Source organism: Vulpes lagopus, chromosome 2, assembly GCF_018345385.1.
Source record: "Vulpes lagopus strain Blue_001 chromosome 2, ASM1834538v1, whole genome shotgun sequence".
NCBI lineage: Eukaryota > Metazoa > Chordata > Mammalia > Carnivora > Canidae > Vulpes > Vulpes lagopus.
In genome coordinates, this window is record NC_054825.1 from 87,495,481 (window position 1) to 87,514,263 (window position 18,783).

Genomic DNA, 18,783 nt, shown 5'->3' on the forward strand with positions numbered 1-18,783 from the left:
ACCTTGTCCTCTGAGAATCATTTTCAGGTATAGTGGGAATTCCAGTTGCTTTAATCTCTAGCTACCCATGCTATTATTTTAGAAGATGACATCTTTAGCATTGTTGAATGTCACTTCAAGTCCTCTACTTGTCAGAGAATTAGAAAAAAAATTTTGGTATAAATAATCACCCAGGTGACACTCTTCTAAATTTATGATGAGGAACATTCACCTCATATTTTGAAAAACATGGGAAAAAATTGACTTCCAAGAACCAACCAGAACACTGTAAGAAGTATCTCCAATCTGCCACCTGCAACCTGTCTTCACATTTACCCACGCCATAAGAGATTTAACCTATAACCCATGCTGGAACACCATTGTCAGCTGGGAAGGTGGACAAGGGTAAAAGAAGCAACTGCTTGCTGTCCCACTACCTGAATGGAAGAAGATCCCATCTCAAGCAGGAAGATGGAGAAAGATGAATCTTCAGCTAAACCACACAAATGCTCCCTGGCATCTGCACCTACAAGAGATCTGTTAGTCCATTTCCCTCTGCTGGCAGCACCAGATAGATGTTGTATGGTATCTGTGTACCGACAGGGATTGGTCATTGAGGAAGAAGTCCAGGAAGCAGACCTCTAGAATCCCTTAAAGTCCATTCAAAAATTGTTACTGGATACCTAAAATAAGCAAGACTTTTAAAACGTTAAGGAAAAGCTATTTTTCATTTTATCCGATGTTCTTATTTTGCCCCACTCAAAGAATCTTCTTAAAAGTCCCTTCCCCAGACGTGAAAAAAGAAAAAAAGCAAGACCAAAAACTACAAACTAGAAACAAGATTAGAACACCTGGTTTATTGGGGAAAATTCATAATGAAAACTGCAGTTGCTTATTCTGAAACTTACAAAATAATAATTTGATATATAAAATGAATTGGTTTTCATTATGTAAGTACAAATGGTAAAAAAAAAAAATCATAGTCAATGTGATATATCATCTATTTGCCATTCACGGGAAATCTCACATCCCTGAATTCTCCTGTTATGTGTCTTATACCAGATAGTTTATATCTCTTTTTCCAAAGATGACCAGGTTTGTAACTACATTTAAGGTGTCGTTTACAATTGCTATCTACCAGAAGCTGTGTCTATATGATGAGAACCCAGTCAACCTGAGATGAATAATTCAAGCCACTTCATCTCCTTGGGCTGTTTTAATGTTACTTTGTGAGAAGAATGGCATTCCTAATGCTTTACTAAGCAACCAAAGCATGCCTATAGTCATGATGAATTAGACCTAGCCCATCTTTTAATCGATCTACTGTGTTCCTGAACATATAGACACAAAAGAGTACAGATTTATTAATGTAGCATTTTCCCACACCCCAACCCTATAAACCACTTTCAAAGAGAAAATTTCATCTTAACATTTCACTACATACGAAGGCCTTACTATTGCAGCAGGCTTTGACATGAAAGAATACTTTCCTAGATGCCAGATCAAGTTAATGTGAAGCTTTGCACAAAAAAAAAAAAAATTACTTAGGATATTAGAAATTCTCACAAACGATATGCATTTAGGAAACTTTCACTTCTTTAAATAAGTGAAGGCTTGGAAAATATTTACTTTTTGCATTTCTTTTAGAATATTTGGTCACTGACATTTTTTACTAGTATCTCCCTCTTTTTATTGGCTCTTAATAGATCCAGTCCATTCTATCTGGGAAAAATAGAAACTTTATCAGGTCCAGCCAATCTTTGAAGCCTTCTTTTTCTTGCCTTATACATGGTTAAGTTTCATATTCATATTCTTTTACAAATGTCGTATAAATGGTATGCATAGATATAAGGGGATATTAGCATATTACAGGTCATTATTTAAAAGAAATAAGTTTTGTTTACAAAACATATATAAAAGATGAATATGAAACTTTAACACCATTTAAGAAATTTTCCCCAAAAATTATTTTAGCATTGACTAGTCTAATGATATGAACATTGCCTACAAAATGGTTTCAAAGGATTCTGGGAAAGACAGTTTCTTGCTCTGGGATCCATCTCGGCAGCAGCGTTGTCTTCTGCTCACTCCCCACCTTAGGCAGATGTGTAGAAGTACCTGGGCTTGGCATTGCCCAGAAGATCATCTTCATAGTTGGGAAGACAACAGAAGAAGAAGGCACAGCCGATCAGGATAATCGTGGCTGCCCACCCAAAACCATAGGCCCAGTTATAGATGTAAGTGACAGCCGGGTTGGCATGAAGGTTGAAGGTCTGGGTGTACTTCACAGGATAAATTACCAGGGAGATGATCTGGAATACAGCTAAAGGAAAGAAAAACATCCCAAAGTGAATACGGATCCATGAATGAATGCATGGTAATAACAGATTAACTCCCTCTTCCACCATTGTTTTTTGCCTTTAAATAAGTGTTAAATCCACTTCATGCTAATGAAAGGGGTTGAGGGAACTTATCAATCATGAGCTCAAACAAGTTATTGACTATTGTATGTCAGATCTGGCACTGACTAGAATACTGAATATACGAAAGACAGAAAGCAATTAGAAAATCTCTCTGTGCCTGTGCAAGCATTACATTCACTCAAGTAGAAAATGCAAAACTATGGTGTATAGTAGAAAGCAGGGTGGCTCAGAAGAGTATTTTTTCACTTGGTATTTACTGTGCCAAACACAGTGAATATTATCAGTGTTAACAAAAATAATATATACACATATATTTGATGATATTGATATTTAATAGCACACCACTGGAATATTTATTTAATAAATGAGTGACTAAATGAAACAAGCCAGTGATGTGAATCATCAATGTAGAGAAGCACCAGAAAAGTCTGCAGAGGAGGCAGGAATCTGAAGAATAAATAGAAGTGGAGAAATGGAGGTTGGAGGAATAGCATTCCAGGCTGGGGGAACAGAAATAAAATAGGAGAGTAATCATCCTGACTTGGGGGAGTGTACGGAGGATATAAGAAAGAAAACACAGGTCAAGAAGATTTCTAAACTCTTTGGTATAACAGTCACCTTATCACAATTAGTATTAATCATATTAATATTTTAAGCAACTTAAAAAAATAAGAACTCGATTAAATCTACTTTTGTATTATTTTTCAATGAGCAGGCATAACTCTCTGAAGCTATAATGAACATCCACATGCTATGCTGTGTTCTGCATTCTTTTCACATACTATTTCCCATGTCCACTGCCACATCATAAGGTATGAACACATTTTCACTCTGTAACATTAAGACACGAGTCTACACCAAGAGGTGCCAGGTGGCCGCGCTCCAGGGAGTGTATAGTCCTCACCCCCACCTTCCTTTTACCTACTTTTTTCCCTATCTTCACAGATGTAACCTAAAGTTGTTTTCTTTTCCTTTTTTTTTTTTTTTGGTTTTTTTTTTTAATTGCTAGAAAGGCCATAGGTGTTTCTACATCTTGATTCATTCCTTCTATTTCTCAACTCAAAATATTCCTCTTCTCTAGCAATTTAAGAAGGGTGATCTCGGTGCAGATCTTAAATATTTCTGTTTCTTACACACTTTAAGTGGCCAACTATTACTTGGGAAGTTTGTTATCTACTGCAAATATTGTGTAAGACACTACAATATTCTCTAATTCCCCTGGTCGTAAATGTTAAATATTGTTCATCACCCATTTTGGTCCATCAGATGTAGAGTTTGTATAGCAATTTGGATCCACTTCTGTAAAATCTAAATTGTATCAGTGCTCAATTTTTCTGATGTTAACCCCAAAATAAATATAAAATTAAAAATAACTGTTTTTGTGAAGTAATTCTTAAAAGTTGAGTAGGCCCTAATTCAACATTATTACCACTAAAAGTACATTGAGATTTCTAGGCTTTTCACTCCTGTAAACACTTCTCATTCTACTTGTCAAGCTCTCAAGGAAAAGATGAGTATTTAGTCATAATGTAAAATAAGGACACAGAATTACACAAGGCAGTATGCTGTGAATCTGTGAGAGTTCATAGAACCAGTCTTCCTGAAAATAGTAATTCTTGCAAGCCTGTCAGCTCAAGCTGGCCATTCCTAGATCTTAATTTTTATTTATTTTTTAATTAGTAATGTGTTTTTATTTCCTTGAAATTTCAGTACCCGTTAAGATGATATTTTATCTCCAGCAAAAAATCAATAAAGTTTTACTTAACATTTATAGAGGGCCAGACACAGTACTTTTCATATATTACCTCACATAATCTTTTTAAAACTTTTATTTAAATTCAACTAATTAACGTATAATTTATTATTGGTTTCAGAGATAGAGGTCAGTGATTCATGAGTCTTATAGAACACCCAATACTCAAGACATAATTGATGTCAGATCTTCTTTTTTTTTAATTAATTAATTAATTATTTGTTTATTTTAGATCTTCATTTTTTAATGCTAAGATGGATAAAAGAGTTTTACTGGGATTTTTTTTAAATGGTGGCAAAATATATACAACATAATACTTATCATTTTAACCATTTGTTAAGTGTACAACTCAGTAGTATTAAATACACAGTGTTGTGCAACCATCATCACTATCTGTATCTAAAGCTTTTTCAATATTCCCAACCTAAACTCTGCTTACCCCATTACCCACCCTGCCCTCAGCCCCTGGTAAGTTTGGATCTCTATAAATTTGCCTATTCCAGGTACTTTATAAGTGAAATCATAAAATACTTGTCCTTCTGTGTGTATACCTTGTTTTTCTTGGCATAATATTTTCAGATCCATCCACACTGTACCATGTATCAAAACTTTATTCCTTTTAATGGCCGAATAATATTCCACTGTGTGTACATAATATTTAACCATTTTGTCCTCATGAACACTTGTTTCCACCTTTGGCTATGGCAAATACCACTATGAACATGTGTGTACAAGTATCTGTTCAAGTCCCTGCTTCCAGTTCTTTGGGATATATACCTAAAAGTGGAATTCCTGGGTCATATGGTAATGAACATTAATGTCCTAGTGTGTTTCTAATGGTGACTGAAACAAGCATCTAGCTAGTCTTCTAAGATGTGTGGAAGAAAAGATATCAAGTGTGTTTCCTTGGTAAGGCCTTATAAATTTAACTATGAAAGCCAAATAGAAGTAGAGATGGGATTCAATAAGATTCTTCATGTTTTGTGGTTCCAAACTGCTCCTAATTTTAAAATATTATTCTAAAAGGAAACTCTGAGACAGAAAGAAAACCAGAGTAAACCTTATGTTCAATCAAGAGAAATGCTCAAATATACAGGTGAAGGTTGGTCCTGCACAGGTTGGTTCTCTGAGCCACCCCCTTTCTCTGAGCCAGGGTCCTCTCCCCTCTCCCCTACTCTCCACCCTCCCCCTGCACTCCCAACTCATCCTGCCCTGGGCTCTGGGAACACGTTCCCTAAGCTCAGAGAATCCAGCACAAGGTGGTCTCTCTCTGGGCTCCTGCTTTACCTTATGTACCTCTCCTAAATCCAAGGCTTTTGACCATGTGCTCACTCTGTACCTGCACCCCAGGTCTGTGGCTGGATTTTTGCTTTGATCCCAAGGGCCTAAGTTGCTATGTCAAACAGACCTGTGGCCTTAACCTTATCAGCACCTTCTCTTTTCTCTTTGTCAGAAAAATCCAGTGATCCATCTAAATTCAGTTCTGTGACTGAGGTCCCTAGTGCCAGGGGCCAACGGAAATTTCAAATAATTCTTGGTCCTAGATTCCTAGTTCTTGTAGTCCATCAATTAGTGTTCACTCTGACCACAGCCACCTGCCTCACTCCATTTCCCACCCCCCAGAATCAGCTCTATGATACAAAAAGGCAGTTCCAGATCTGGACTTTCCTCGGATCTCCCGTCCCCCTGCAGAAAACCTTTCTATGACCTGGGACATAAGACTGTAATACACCTTCAACAAGTAAGATGGCTCAGGGACATCCCAGTCCCCATAGCAAGGGGCTCACAGGAGGCCAGCACTGGGACACCCCATGGAAACAGCACACTGTGTCAACCCTGGTCCCTCCAAGTAGGGGTGTTGCTGGACGTGGGGTCACCTACAAGAGACGGCATCATGCAGCGTGGATGGAGAACACAAGATATCATCTGAGACCTCCTCCAGGAAGAAAGGCACCTAGACCTTAAAGCACACATCTCTGTTACTTGTGCCCCTGGTGACACATTTTCTGACAACAGACCTGGAAGTGTAATTGTCAAGAATGGTGGGTTGGGCAGTACTATAATGATGTCTATGGAAGGTATGAATGAAGAACCGCTGACTTAGTCTTACCTGCCAGGGCCAGGAGGCCTCCAATCACTCTCAGGAAGACGAGCATCTGGGGTCCGCAGAGGGCAAAGAAAGACAGGATGAAGCAGATCACCAGGATGATAAAGCCACAGAAGAGCATGGCGGCCGCTGCCCTTCCCCACGCTGTGGGAGAAAAGAAACCATGATTAATAAGATACACATGCCAAATTTAAAAATCCCTTATCAAAGTATCAATAGTTTTGTTTTTTTTTATTTTCTACTACCTATAGTTGGGTGAAAGGAGTCTTTTTGACAGTACTTACACATCTCCATATCTCAAAGGGAGAAGTAAGCAATTCATATGGAGGGCACTAATAAATTGCTTCCAGTAACGTCTTCTACCCCCAGATTTGGGGCAAATGTTTCTATCTTTGAAACGAAAGTTAAAATTCATTCAACTGTTTCTCATGTAATAAAGAAGTCATATAAACTGGTATATTTAAAAGGTTTTCTCCCTCTCCCTCTGCTCCTCCCCCCACTTTGTTCTCTTGCGCTTTCTCAAATAAATAAATAAAGTCCTTTAAAAAATAAATAAAATAAAAAGTTCACACAAGTTCTAACATAACACAACCATAATAAACAACATTTTTAGTGTTGAACAATTAAATTAGAATCCCTTTAGGAAATGGTTCAAATACCTTTAAAAAGACCTTTGTTTCATATTAATGTCTGGTTCTGTGCCAAAATAATCATTGAAAACCTACTTATGGCCAGGCAGAGAGGTGAGCTAAAACAATTTAATTATAAAGAAGCTGTGATTTTTATAACAAGTTTAGGTGCACATATATCCAATTGTCTAAATTTTAACTTTGCAATTTATAGTGCAAGGATTCTTAATTATGGATATGAGCCTTATAAGCAACCAAGATGAAGTGAAAATTGAGTTCTGGGTTTGAAAATCCTCACGAGTACCTCCTTGTTTTACCTTGAACCTGTAGAAACAGGGAGAGCCATGATACCCAGGCTAACAATTCCAGTCAGTAATTCCCATTGTGCAACCTGCACTGATTTCAAAAATCTCTTCCAATACAACCTGCTTTCTGGAGGGCATAACTAACATTGATGACATAATTGCTCTGTGCCAGGCACTGAGTTAAGAACTTGACATGTATTCACTAAATCTTCACAATAACTTTTGATTTATTTTATTTTATTTTGTTTTGCTTAAGAGAGGGAGGCAGGGGAGGAGCAGATGGAGAAGGAGAGAAAGGTTAAGCAGGTTCCATGCCCACTGCAGAGCCTGACGCAGGTCTTGATCGTGACTTGAGCCTAAATCAAGGGTCGCACGCTTAGCCAAATGAATCACCCAGACACTCCCACAACACCTTTTAAAGATTCATATAATCATTATTTCTTCAGTGGAGTGCCTGGCTGGCTCAGTCGGTGGTGCATGCAACCTTTGATTTCAGGGTTGTTAAGTTCAAGCCCCATGTTGGGTATAGAGATTACTTAAAGATAAAAAAATCTTTATCATCATTTCTTTAGAAATGAGGATCTAGTAAGGCTTTGAAAGTGCAAATGACCTGCCCACAGCCACAGAGCTGTTAAGTGGTTCAATCAGAGTTTGATTTCAAGCTTGGTTTAAATACAACACATGATTCTTTTCAGATATATAATTTACATCCTGTAAAATTCACTCTTTCAAACAATTCAGTGGTCTCTACTATATTCACAGGGTGGTGCAACCAATCATCACTTACAATCCCAAAATTTTCATCACCCCCAAAAGAAGCCCCATATCCATTGGCAGTCACTTGCCATTCGTCTCTCCAGCTTCAGGCAACCATTAATCTAGTTTCTGGCTCTACAAACTTGTCTATTCTGGACATTTCCTAAAAATGGGGTCCATACTGCATGGCCTTTTGTGACTGTCTCCTTTCACCTAGCAGAAACGTCTTCAGGGCTCATCTATATTTAGCATGTACCAACATTTCATTCCTTCTTATGGTCAAAAAATATTCTGTTGTATGTATAGCCCACATTTTATTTATCCTTTTGCTGATGGAAGAACACGTGCTCTTAACCTATCACTCTGTATTGCACTCGAAAAAGACAGTCATGTGCACATCTGCCCTGGTTTTGCTCCTACTGGAACACAGCTTGGCTGACAAATGTATCCTCCCTTAATGATAGATCATTTGACTGGCCAAAGGAAAAGGATGTCAGAGAGCCGAAAGGAGCCGGGGCTTGGAAGCCAGTTGGACCTCATTTATACCCTGCCTCCACCACCAATTAGCCACCATCAGCCTGCACATCTGCTAACCAGGATGAAAAATGCCTTCTTTCAAGATTATTGTGAGGATGACAGCTCTTGTGTGAAAGGGCAGGGAGTTAGGAATTCTCTGCCCCTTGCCGTTCAAGAAGTTTCTCAAGTATGCCTATGACTTCTCTCCAGGATCTCAGGTTTTTCCATTTTTCCCCCTATATTGGAAAGTTCTGCATCATCACATTCTTATTCCTCAGTTACCCACCACATATTTACATCTCCATCTGTTATAGACAAGCCTGAACAAAGTTTCCCTGTTGATTCTCTAATCCCCACGCTCCTTCCAGATCTTCCTCTAGGTTTATGAATGACTGAGACATAGTAGGTTATTAAGGAGAAGACACATTTTTATATGCCTCAGAAATACCACATTTCCCCACAAATTATCCCTTAATATCGCTGTAGGATGAGGCTGAGACAGTGCATGAGTGGGCCTAATTTATATTTATAATTTCCTTACTTTCCTCCAGACCTTTTTGCTCTTTCTGGAGATCAAGAAGAGATCTTAGGGGCAAGGTAAAATAGAAATGTGTTATTTTAAAACAGAAATGAACAAAGCCAGAATGTGAAACAATCTCACTTTTGCCTTGTCCTTCAAGTAAGGGAAAATGCAAGAGAAGGGGACCATCAGACCATCTCATAGTCCATAGACCACTGTGTCAAAATCATCAGTGGTGCTTATTAAAAATATAGATTCCTGCAGTTTCCTCTGACCCAATGAATTAGAACTCAAGAGATAGTACCCAGGAATCTGCACCTGACTGACATTTCTTATAGCCATACTAAAGTTTAAGAAGAACTAAGAGAGATGATTAATCTCATAAAAACATATGCAGTACTGCCAAAAAGGAGAGCATTTTATTTTCAGTATGTGACCCACTGTCAATTACAGTCACATTTCTATGGATTTTTATGGCTACTACTAATCATTACATTCAATTAAATCCAATGATTAAAGTCAAGTAAGCAGATACTGATTTTTCCTTTTAAGTTGAGTTCACAGGTTAGAAACTGTGCAATAATAGGCTATATATCTGTATAAACATGCACAGGAATGCAAACGTAATGAAAAATTGCATATCAGAATGTGAATTTTCAAAAATAACAATAAAACTTCCTAACAAGGAATATATATTGATAACCAAACTTTATAGTCACAGACTAGAGTTTTAAAAATATAGCTATGAATAGTAATATCAATAATTATTCCTATTTATTTGGGGAAGATAATACAGATTATTGCTATTACTACTTCCTCCAACATAATAGCTGAGGTGTGATTTACACTTAGTTTCAAATACTTGAACTAAGAAAATAGCAAGCCAGTTCACTCCACTAACCTGAAACCAACAGATGAACGCAAATAGAAACACAGACCATTTTAAGAACTTGGTCTATGCTAGGTTAAATAATTCAGTAGTAGTTTGTTTACTCAAAATGCTGAGTCTACAGAAAATCAAAATGGCAAATTAAGTAGCATTTTGTATTGAGAAAGGCTTCCCTAGAAGTAGAACACGTAAAACCTGCTCTTGCAGCATGGAAACACCCACACTGAATCATTTAACTACCACTTAAGACTAAAACCTAGGCAAGGTTTTGAAGATCTGGCTGATGAAGACAAGTAAGACAACCTGCCTTCTCATATCAATGACTATTTTGCTATAAAATGATGAGATGGACCCTGGTCTAAGCAGGGTCATTCCAGCCCAATATTCTGCCCAAGAAGGCCGACAGCCATGTAGACTTATAACATGGCATATCTCCATGACAGACATTTTGAAAAGTTAAGGGGTGTCTGGGTGGCTCAGTTGGTTAAGTGTCTGCCTTTGGCTCAGGTCATGATCCCAGCATCCTGGGCTCCAGCCCTACTTTGGGAGGCTCAGTAGGGAGCCTCCTCCTCCCTCCTTGCGCTCTCTCTTGCTATCTCACTATCTCTTTCTCTCAAATAAATAAATAAAATCTAAAAACAAAACAAAACAAAAAACAGTTAAGTCTGTGCTCCAAATACCTTTGGTCTCAAATACCCAGAATGAGCTTAATACCTACAAATCTACCCAACCCTTTTGGGAACTATTTATATTTTTATATTATATCATGGTCTAAATTATACCATATTTACCAACCCCAATAGAAAAATATCAGCTTTTAAAACTTATCCTACTACTTCTTCCATGATTGAACAGATAGATGGTCCTTGGCTCTTGGAAGGCAGTATGTCCGTCTTTATTCTGAAGAAGTCTGCCCTTTATGTGCAAAATTTTATTGCCTTTCCTAATTGCGGTTTGTGATAGAGAGCAGGGAAGATTCTCATCATCAATTGGCACTCTTTGAATTGAGACCACAAGTCATGCAGTACTCCAGGTAAACAGATGCTGTATTTCTGTGCAGGAATGTTTCTTGTTTGTTCTTTCTCCTTAAGGGAAAATCAATCTGGTGTTACATATAATCTGTTATGTCCTAAATTTATTTTCTAAGTACCACTTGGAGAAGTTCCTATTATCAAAGAAACCAGCAGCCTTATAAATCCACTTTATAAGATTCATTAAAGATCCATTTGGATGGGCAGCCCTGGTGGCGCAGCGGTTTAGCTGCCACCTGCAGCCAAGGGCGTGATCCTGGAGACCCTGGATCGAGTCCCGCGTCAGGCTCTCTGCGTGGAGCCTGCTTCTCTCTCTGCCCCTCTCTCTCTCTGCATCTCTATAAATAAATAAATAAATAAAATCTTAAAAAAAAAAAGATCCATTTGGATGAAGAACAGCTTACTTAATATTGCTATCACTCGCAAAGATTCAACATTAAATCAAAACTAACAGTCACTAATGAAATCCTAAGTTTTTCCTAGGAAACACTTTTAAGTTTTTTGCATAAGAAAAATGCTGTATCTTTTTTCCAGTGATGACATATGAAAATACAATGTTACCCATAAAAAGAAAGAAAAAAATACAACATTACAAGGTAAATACAGCTAGGAAAAGACCAGTAAGGTCAACTACTAAGAAAGTAGGATAGATAGATAGATAGATAGATAGATAGATAGATAGATAAAATAAATACCTTGAATGCCAATCTAGAAACCATAAACTGAAACTTGTAAAAGGGAAAAAAAAACTTTGTAAGATGAAAACACTACTAATATTTTTAGTATTGTGGGTAATACTCTGCAGGCTGTCACCAATTTTTCCTCCAAAGTTAGTGTTTCTTTTAAGGGATTTGCTGTATTCTTCAGTAATTTCTCATGTAGGCACCCAACACTGACCAAGACAGTCTGGCCTAGCCCCTTACTCAGTGCCCTGCAGATACCAACCTGTCACCCAATTACAGTAGGGTCCCTTTCTAGAACAACAGATTCATCTAGTAATAGTACAAAGGCCCTACCTAGTAAATCTGAGCTTTTGTCAGATCCCATACTGCTTGTATAGGGTTCTTTATGTCAAACAGATTCTTTATATCAGAAATGAAAACTGGATTCATGACAAAACAATTAAAAAGATCCTACCTACACAAACAAGATATATACAATATATAATGAATATACACATGGGTGGAATATATATTCAAAAAGACTGGTGCATGTCCAGTGAGGAGATAATCTGCAGGAACAGAGGCCAGTGCTTCTGAAACCAGAAAGTGCTTACAGATCACCCAAGGATCTTGTTAAAATGCAGATTCTGATTCAGGAGGTGGGGCCTGAGACACTGAGTGTCCTATAACCATCAGATAATGTGGATGCTTCTGGTCTGGACACTTTGAGTAGCAAAAATCTAGAGGACAACTCGTAACAGGCCTCCAAAAAAATCTACATCAGAAGAAGTGATTTTGTAGAAGCTTTAGAATGCAGTAAAGCAAGGTCAGGGTCACATGGGATGGCATCTAGTCGGTGTGAGATTCTTTGCATGCCCCACATTTTCTCCTGAAACTGAACCTGAAGATAACTACTTACCACTGTGTTTTTATAGAACTGTGGTCCTTTCCCCCATTATGGTTATCTTTGAAAGTCTCAGTGGGGAAACCACCCTACACAGGAAGATGTGAAAACAGGGATTTCTACCCTGAACTGAGTAAAGATAACTAGCAGGGAATTGGGGATCTATCCTCACAGATTTGAAAGTTTGTTAGATGAAGGCAGCTGGGAAGTAGAATTTGCATGGAAGCGTATTGGAACCCCATCAGCGTAAGACAAGTACTTTTAGACAAACAGCAGTGTCCAGAGAACTGAGTTATGTTGTGGAACAAAGGGGAGAGGCTTAGCTTGTCACGGGTGGTGTTGATGAGCACAGGCTTTGGTGAAAGCTTAAACAGGTGCACTCTTACACCCTTCTTTATAGCCTAGGAGTCTGTGCCCGCTAGACGGAAGACAACTAGTTAGGTCACTTAAAAGGGAGTGGGGCTCTCTGTTGATTTACTGCTAAGTGCAGCAAGTGGACTAGATCACTGGTTCCTACACGTCTGGATTTTATAAGTCAATAGACATATATATTTTAATTATGAAAATCAACTGAGTACTAGCCAACTTTTTATTTTGTTAGGTAAAACCATGAACACACACACACCCAGAATAATCTATCCACTAATGCCTAATTTCATAAAATAATAACATTTCAATACCTCACCCTGCCTCCCAGCAAAAGAGCATCATCTCAACATGGTCCTTTAAGTCAAATTTAATCTAATGTAAACCTATTAAGTTGGTACTTATCTTTCTCATTTCCTACATATTTAAGAACCATAGGGTGAAATGATCTAAAAAAATACTTCATATAATACTCTGAATCCTGGACTTATCCAAGACCAATTTCATGCTAAAAACAAAACAAAACAAAGCCACATGCAATGCACTGTGTGGTATTCAAAGGCATCTGGTAAAGATGAAGCTCCGAACTTCTGAGAGAAAGAGCTGAGGCAAGCACCCTTTGACTTAGCTGCACTGACTCCCCACTGCCATTCTTGGTAAACTCATCACCATTTGTCTCCACCCTGACAAGTAGGAGCCTGCTTGAGATTTGAAATCTGTATCACTGATATTTAAAATATCCTCCTGATGTGTTGTTTTCTTAAAACTGGGCAGGGGAGGGATGGGTGCCAGCAGAACAAAAACAGTATGCATGAATATGCATTCAAATGCAATTTTGCATTTTATTTATATGTGAAATTTGAATGATCATTTGGATGTTCTTTCCCCATTTGGACAAATATAAATGTGAGATTCTTTCAATGCTCTACATGCTCATAATTTTTTTAAAAAAAATTAAGCAAGTATTGGTTAAGCTGGGTATTTACTCAGTTGTTAATAATCATGTAAAGGCAAATATTCCGTGTATAATTTGGTTCACTTACAAGGAAAAATGAGGTGATGTAGCAATCTGAAATTCCTTTTAAAAAAACTGTCAATAACCATGGGGAATATAATATTCTGTATTTTACATAGTTCTTAGGAACTATTTCCCTTTATAGAAACAGCTATATTGTTAGGATTATTGCCAAGATTTGCCAGGAATGGGATCCCTGGGTGGCGCAGCGGTTTAGTGCCTGCCTTTGGCCCAGGGCGCGATCCTGGAGACCCGGGATCGAATCCCACGACGGGCTCCCGGTGCATGGAGCCTGCTTCTCCCCCTGCCTGTGTCTCTGCCTCTCTCTCTCTCTCTCTGTGACTATCATAAATAAATAAAAATTAAAAAAAAAAAGATTTGCCAGGAATGATCTGTGTTTTTAATAACAAAATGAACATATTAATGTTATTAATATCAATTAATAGAAAGAGATGACCAAACACTTTGTAATAAGAAGATATATTTTCTTAAATATATTATATATTTAAATATTAAATATATTTTCTTAATAGTTACAATGGTAAATCACGATGTTTACTTTCTAGTACATATCAAGAAGTTTTTAAAGAGTAGATAAACACAATTCTCTGCACTGAAATACCATATTAACTAGAGCCATTTACCTTACTCCTTGTGCTTATACTTACGTGGGAGTGTGTATAAACCTTTTACTACATTTTAGATAAACCTCCTGAAAACATATTGTTTTCCACAAAGCCTTACTGAAGTTATCTGAAAATCTCCAGAGTTAAAGATGCCCAGAAAATCGCCCTACAGTGTAGAAATGCACAATTTGTATACTTGTGAAGCAAAATTTGCCACGACAGAAAATGAAGTGAAAGTATAGTAAACACTCCCAACTCATCTCTGACCACGGTAGCCTGAGATGGACCTCTCTTTGGGGAGTTCACATCTATATTGTTCTTCCCATGGACACCTGATGACAGTGGATCCCGGATTCATGATTTGATTCTAGGTCATGAGCAGAAGCTGCATCTAACACATTATTGGCACTTACTTATCTTTGCAAAGGTCATAGGAATAATTTAACTGGGAGGTTAAAGCCACCTCCCACTTATGAAAATCGGTCTTGCTGCATCATAAAGGTAGTAATAGATTTTTCAAGACCTACTTGGAAAACTGAACTTTACCACAGGCCAATTTCTATATCAAATTGAAATATAGTTTATACACTGGATCAGTGTTGTCTTTACAAATAGAAGAGTGAATGCTTTAAACTCCTAATTAAAAAATATCAAACCAACAAAACCTGCTCATTCTCTTCCATATACAAAGCACTATACCATCCCGAAGCTGGAGGCGCCACACCCTCCGAAGGTGAGCTCATCTTGCAAGTCAAGAAAAATAAAAACCTCATTGTGTGAGTTTCACAAGAGGACTGCAGTCACAGCCAAAGCCTTGCAAGCTGGATCATGTCCCAGCAATAGTGCTGCTGGTGGCTCTACTGCACCTCCCTTCCAGTGGTGTGCTAAACTTCTTACTTCACAAGCAAGGGGTGGGGAGGGGGTTGCGGCATGCTCTTTGGATCTGTATTAGTTTTTGTTCTCAGGCACGATTATCCAGTCTGTTTAAAAACACACTCGTCTAAAGCAGTCCTATTAAGTCCCCTACAAGACCCTGAGCTCCAATGCATTTTAACTAAAAGATACAGATACTTTACTTCAAAGAAATTAATTTCCTTTCAAAAGATCTGAGATGATAGAAACCCTGGCAGGCGGTCTGTTTGTTTTAAGAGAGGAAAAACACAGACTTTAAGGAAAGCAGGAATTCCATGCAGTCTTTACATTTTTATTACCTGCTAATGAGGACCATGCACTCCCTTTGCGGGAAAGCACAAAGTGGGAACCTCCAAACAATCCCACAGTAGATAAAATACAGCACCAAGCTCTGGATACGGGGCACCAGAACCACAAATAAACAGTGTGCTTGGAAGCCGTGGACAACTTCGGAGTAAAGAATCAAGTCAGTGGTCCTAGCAGGGAATGAAAAAAAGGCAGGGTAGCCCTCTTTCTGAGTTTAAAACTATTAAACTCAGTTGCTAAGGCCTCATTCAGTAGCATTTAGCTTTAAGTTTCCGACGCTGCTCATACTTAAACTGTTGTCTCCTGCACCCCAGGCCCGCATTGCTAATCGCAACAGATCCCAGCTGTTCTCAGGACTGCCCTAAGCAGGGGGTGGCAGCAGACAGGAAAGTGCTCCTCTCCAGTCAGGGCCTATTCAGTGAAACACCGAGGCTGCCTTCAGGCTGGAAAAATAAAACACTCCCTCTGAGATATATTAAATTTGTCGACTCTGTTTCATTCTGCTGGTGTAGAAGATGTGTTTGCTGCATAGATTACAAATCATATTAAGATAAGTGAGGTTTTTAAACAGTGCCCTACTTAAGTCATAAAGACATCCCCTAAAACAAAAGCTAACCAGAAGTAGCCTGCCGCTTAAAAATACTGTAGTACCTGCTGAGATCATAACTGCTGAAAACTTTGATGGAAAAGGCTTTTTTTTTTTAATGGAAGAGTTGCTTTCGCTTAGTTCAAGTAAACGAATACACCGACCTGGGGAAGGCGCGTACTTTAATATTTATATTTTAATCTTACAAAGAATCACAGGAGGAGGTATAATGGTAAGAGATTTTGGCAGGTCTCCAAGAAAATACACGTTGTCCATTACATTTCTTCTTCTAAAACTTTTCAATGCCTGAAAAATCACCTTTTGCATGTAACCGACAAACTCCACAAAAAACAGAGCTTAAACTAGGGCCGTTTCCGTCCAGTGGTGAGCCTGGTTTGGGCCACCCAAAGCCGTCACTCCTTTTTGTTCAGATCGGATGCCGAAACCCAAGCTCTAAACTTTTTTTTTTTTTTCTTTTTTCCTTTTTTCTCCCAGTCACTCACTACCTCTGCCCCAGTTCAGACCGTTCGCAAACGGCGGCTTCGGAAGGCAGCGCCCGCCCAGCCGCAGCCCGGAGGGCTTCCCGGAGGCGCCGGCACTCACCGTAGTCCATGAGGCTCTGGCAGCCTTCCTCGTAGGACCCGCTGCCGCCGCCCTCCTGGGAGCATCGCCACCACAGCGAGGACGTCTGGATGTGGTCGCTCGACTGCAGCCAGCCGCGGCCGGCCAGCGCGATGATGTCGAAGGCGATGGCGCTGAGCAGCAGCAGGGGCAGGATCCACCTGCAGCGCTCGCAGGCCAGGCCGCAGCGCAGCATCTCGACGGCGGGCGCGGGGCGCGGGGCGCGGGGCGCGGGGCGGGGGAGCGCGCGGGGCTCGGACGCCGGCGGAGAGTGGCGCCAGCGCGGGCAGCGCGACAAAAGGGAAGGGGCCGCGGGGAGGCGGCTCCCGGGAGGACGCGGCTCGGGGCGCCCGGGCCCCACCCAGATTCCGGTGACTCACGGGCGCCGCCCCGACCTGCCCGGCCGGCCGGGTGCGCGCGGGCAGAGGCGGGGCCGGGCTCGGGTTGCCGCGGGCGCCGGGGCGCCCCCCCCCCGCGCGCCTCCCCGCCCCCGCCTGGCTCCGCGCCTCCCGGGGCCGCCCCCGCGCCGCGAGCGCCCTCCCCAGTGCCTCGCCGGGGGCGCGCTGCAGGCCTGGCGGGCCCTCCAGGTACCCCTCCCCGGCGGCGGACGCTGGCCTGACCCTCCTCGACCTCACACGTCGTTGCGAGCCGCCCGGGGTGCGTGTTCACGCCGCAGCTGCAGCTCAGCGCTGCCCCGGAGCCCGCCCGACCCCCGCGGCGCGGCGGCCGCTTCCTCCCGGGCCACCCTGTACCTTGCACCCTGGCTCCCTCGTACCCGCATCCGGGCTGCCGGGTCGGCCGCGCTGGGCCCGCGGGGGCCACGTTTCCTGTCCCCGCGTGTCCCGGTGTCGAGCCCTGGGTCCGGGGTTTGGAGGCGCTCACTGAGCACTTAAGGCACCAACGCACCCCCTCCGGCCTCGGAAGCGCCTCCTCTGGCCTCCCAGGAACCGTGGGGTCCCCTCTGCGGCTGTCCTCTCCCACCACCGATCTGTCCATATTTAAACCCCACTTTAAACTCCGCTTATTTACTATGTTGAGGTTTCTCCAAATAAAATAAATATGTCGCCATACAACCAGCACCTAGATCCCACCTCCAGGTCCTGGCCCTCCTCCTCTCACCACCCTGCCTCAAGTGGGGCAGGGGGTGAGGTCGGATGCAGGGGCGAGGGGGTGCCACTGGGTGTGCCATTGAAGAGAAACAGATTCTCAGTGTCTCGCTCCATGGTGGCCTTGGGCAAATCATGAAAAGCATCCAATGAGGGTCACATCTGTTTTGTTTTTTATTTCTAATGAGCATCACTTTTTTTTTTTTTAAATGAGAGTTATATCTTACCTTGTACCTTCACAGATTTCTTCTGAGTCGCTTGCTTTTCCCACCAATTTAACATAAAAGAAGGGGGGGGAAGTATTTAGCCACCTTTAAAATTTTAGTTCTCTGTATTTCAGCTTGGTACTTTCAAAAGAAAAAGAATACTATTTTGTCTTAGGCGTTCTCTCGCCATTTTTGAGGACTAATAAAGTGCGAAAGTGTTTGAAACCACATGAAAAAATTTCTCCAGCCTTAATTTTACATAAGCCGAGTTCACATATTTTCCTTAAAGGCAAATATTTTCACTTTGAAAGAATAGCATAAGGGGGGGGGCTTCTGCCAAGAGTTAACTGCATATGGTGTAGATTGTGTAAAGAAAATAAGCTTTCAGGGTTTTCAAAAGTAATGTAAATATTTGTTTAATTAGCTGTGCCTATAATATATTTGTGAGGGGGGAAAATCACATTCTTATAGATAAATAGAGTACTGATCATGAGCAAAGTGGTTTCAGACAAAATCCGAGTTTCATGGGTCTTAATATCTCTAAATGATCTTGGACTAGAAATGC

At 40.6% G+C, this 18,783-nt stretch overlaps 1 protein-coding gene across 1 annotated transcript; it reads right to left on the bottom strand.

Annotated features, from left to right (window-relative positions):
* Nucleotides 1-810: 810 nt before the first annotated feature.
* On the bottom strand, nt 811-17,254 carry LOC121485533 (p53 apoptosis effector related to PMP22). Its single transcript, XM_041746020.1, has 3 exons — nt 16,889-17,254; nt 6,266-6,406; nt 811-2,302 (listed from the first exon to the last, which is right to left on the bottom strand). The coding sequence occupies exons 1-3, from the start codon at nt 17,100-17,102 to the stop codon at nt 2,076-2,078; spliced, it is 582 nt and encodes a 193-aa protein (XP_041601954.1). The 5' UTR covers nt 17,103-17,254; the 3' UTR covers nt 811-2,075.
* Between the last annotated feature and the right edge of the window lie 1,529 nt (nt 17,255-18,783).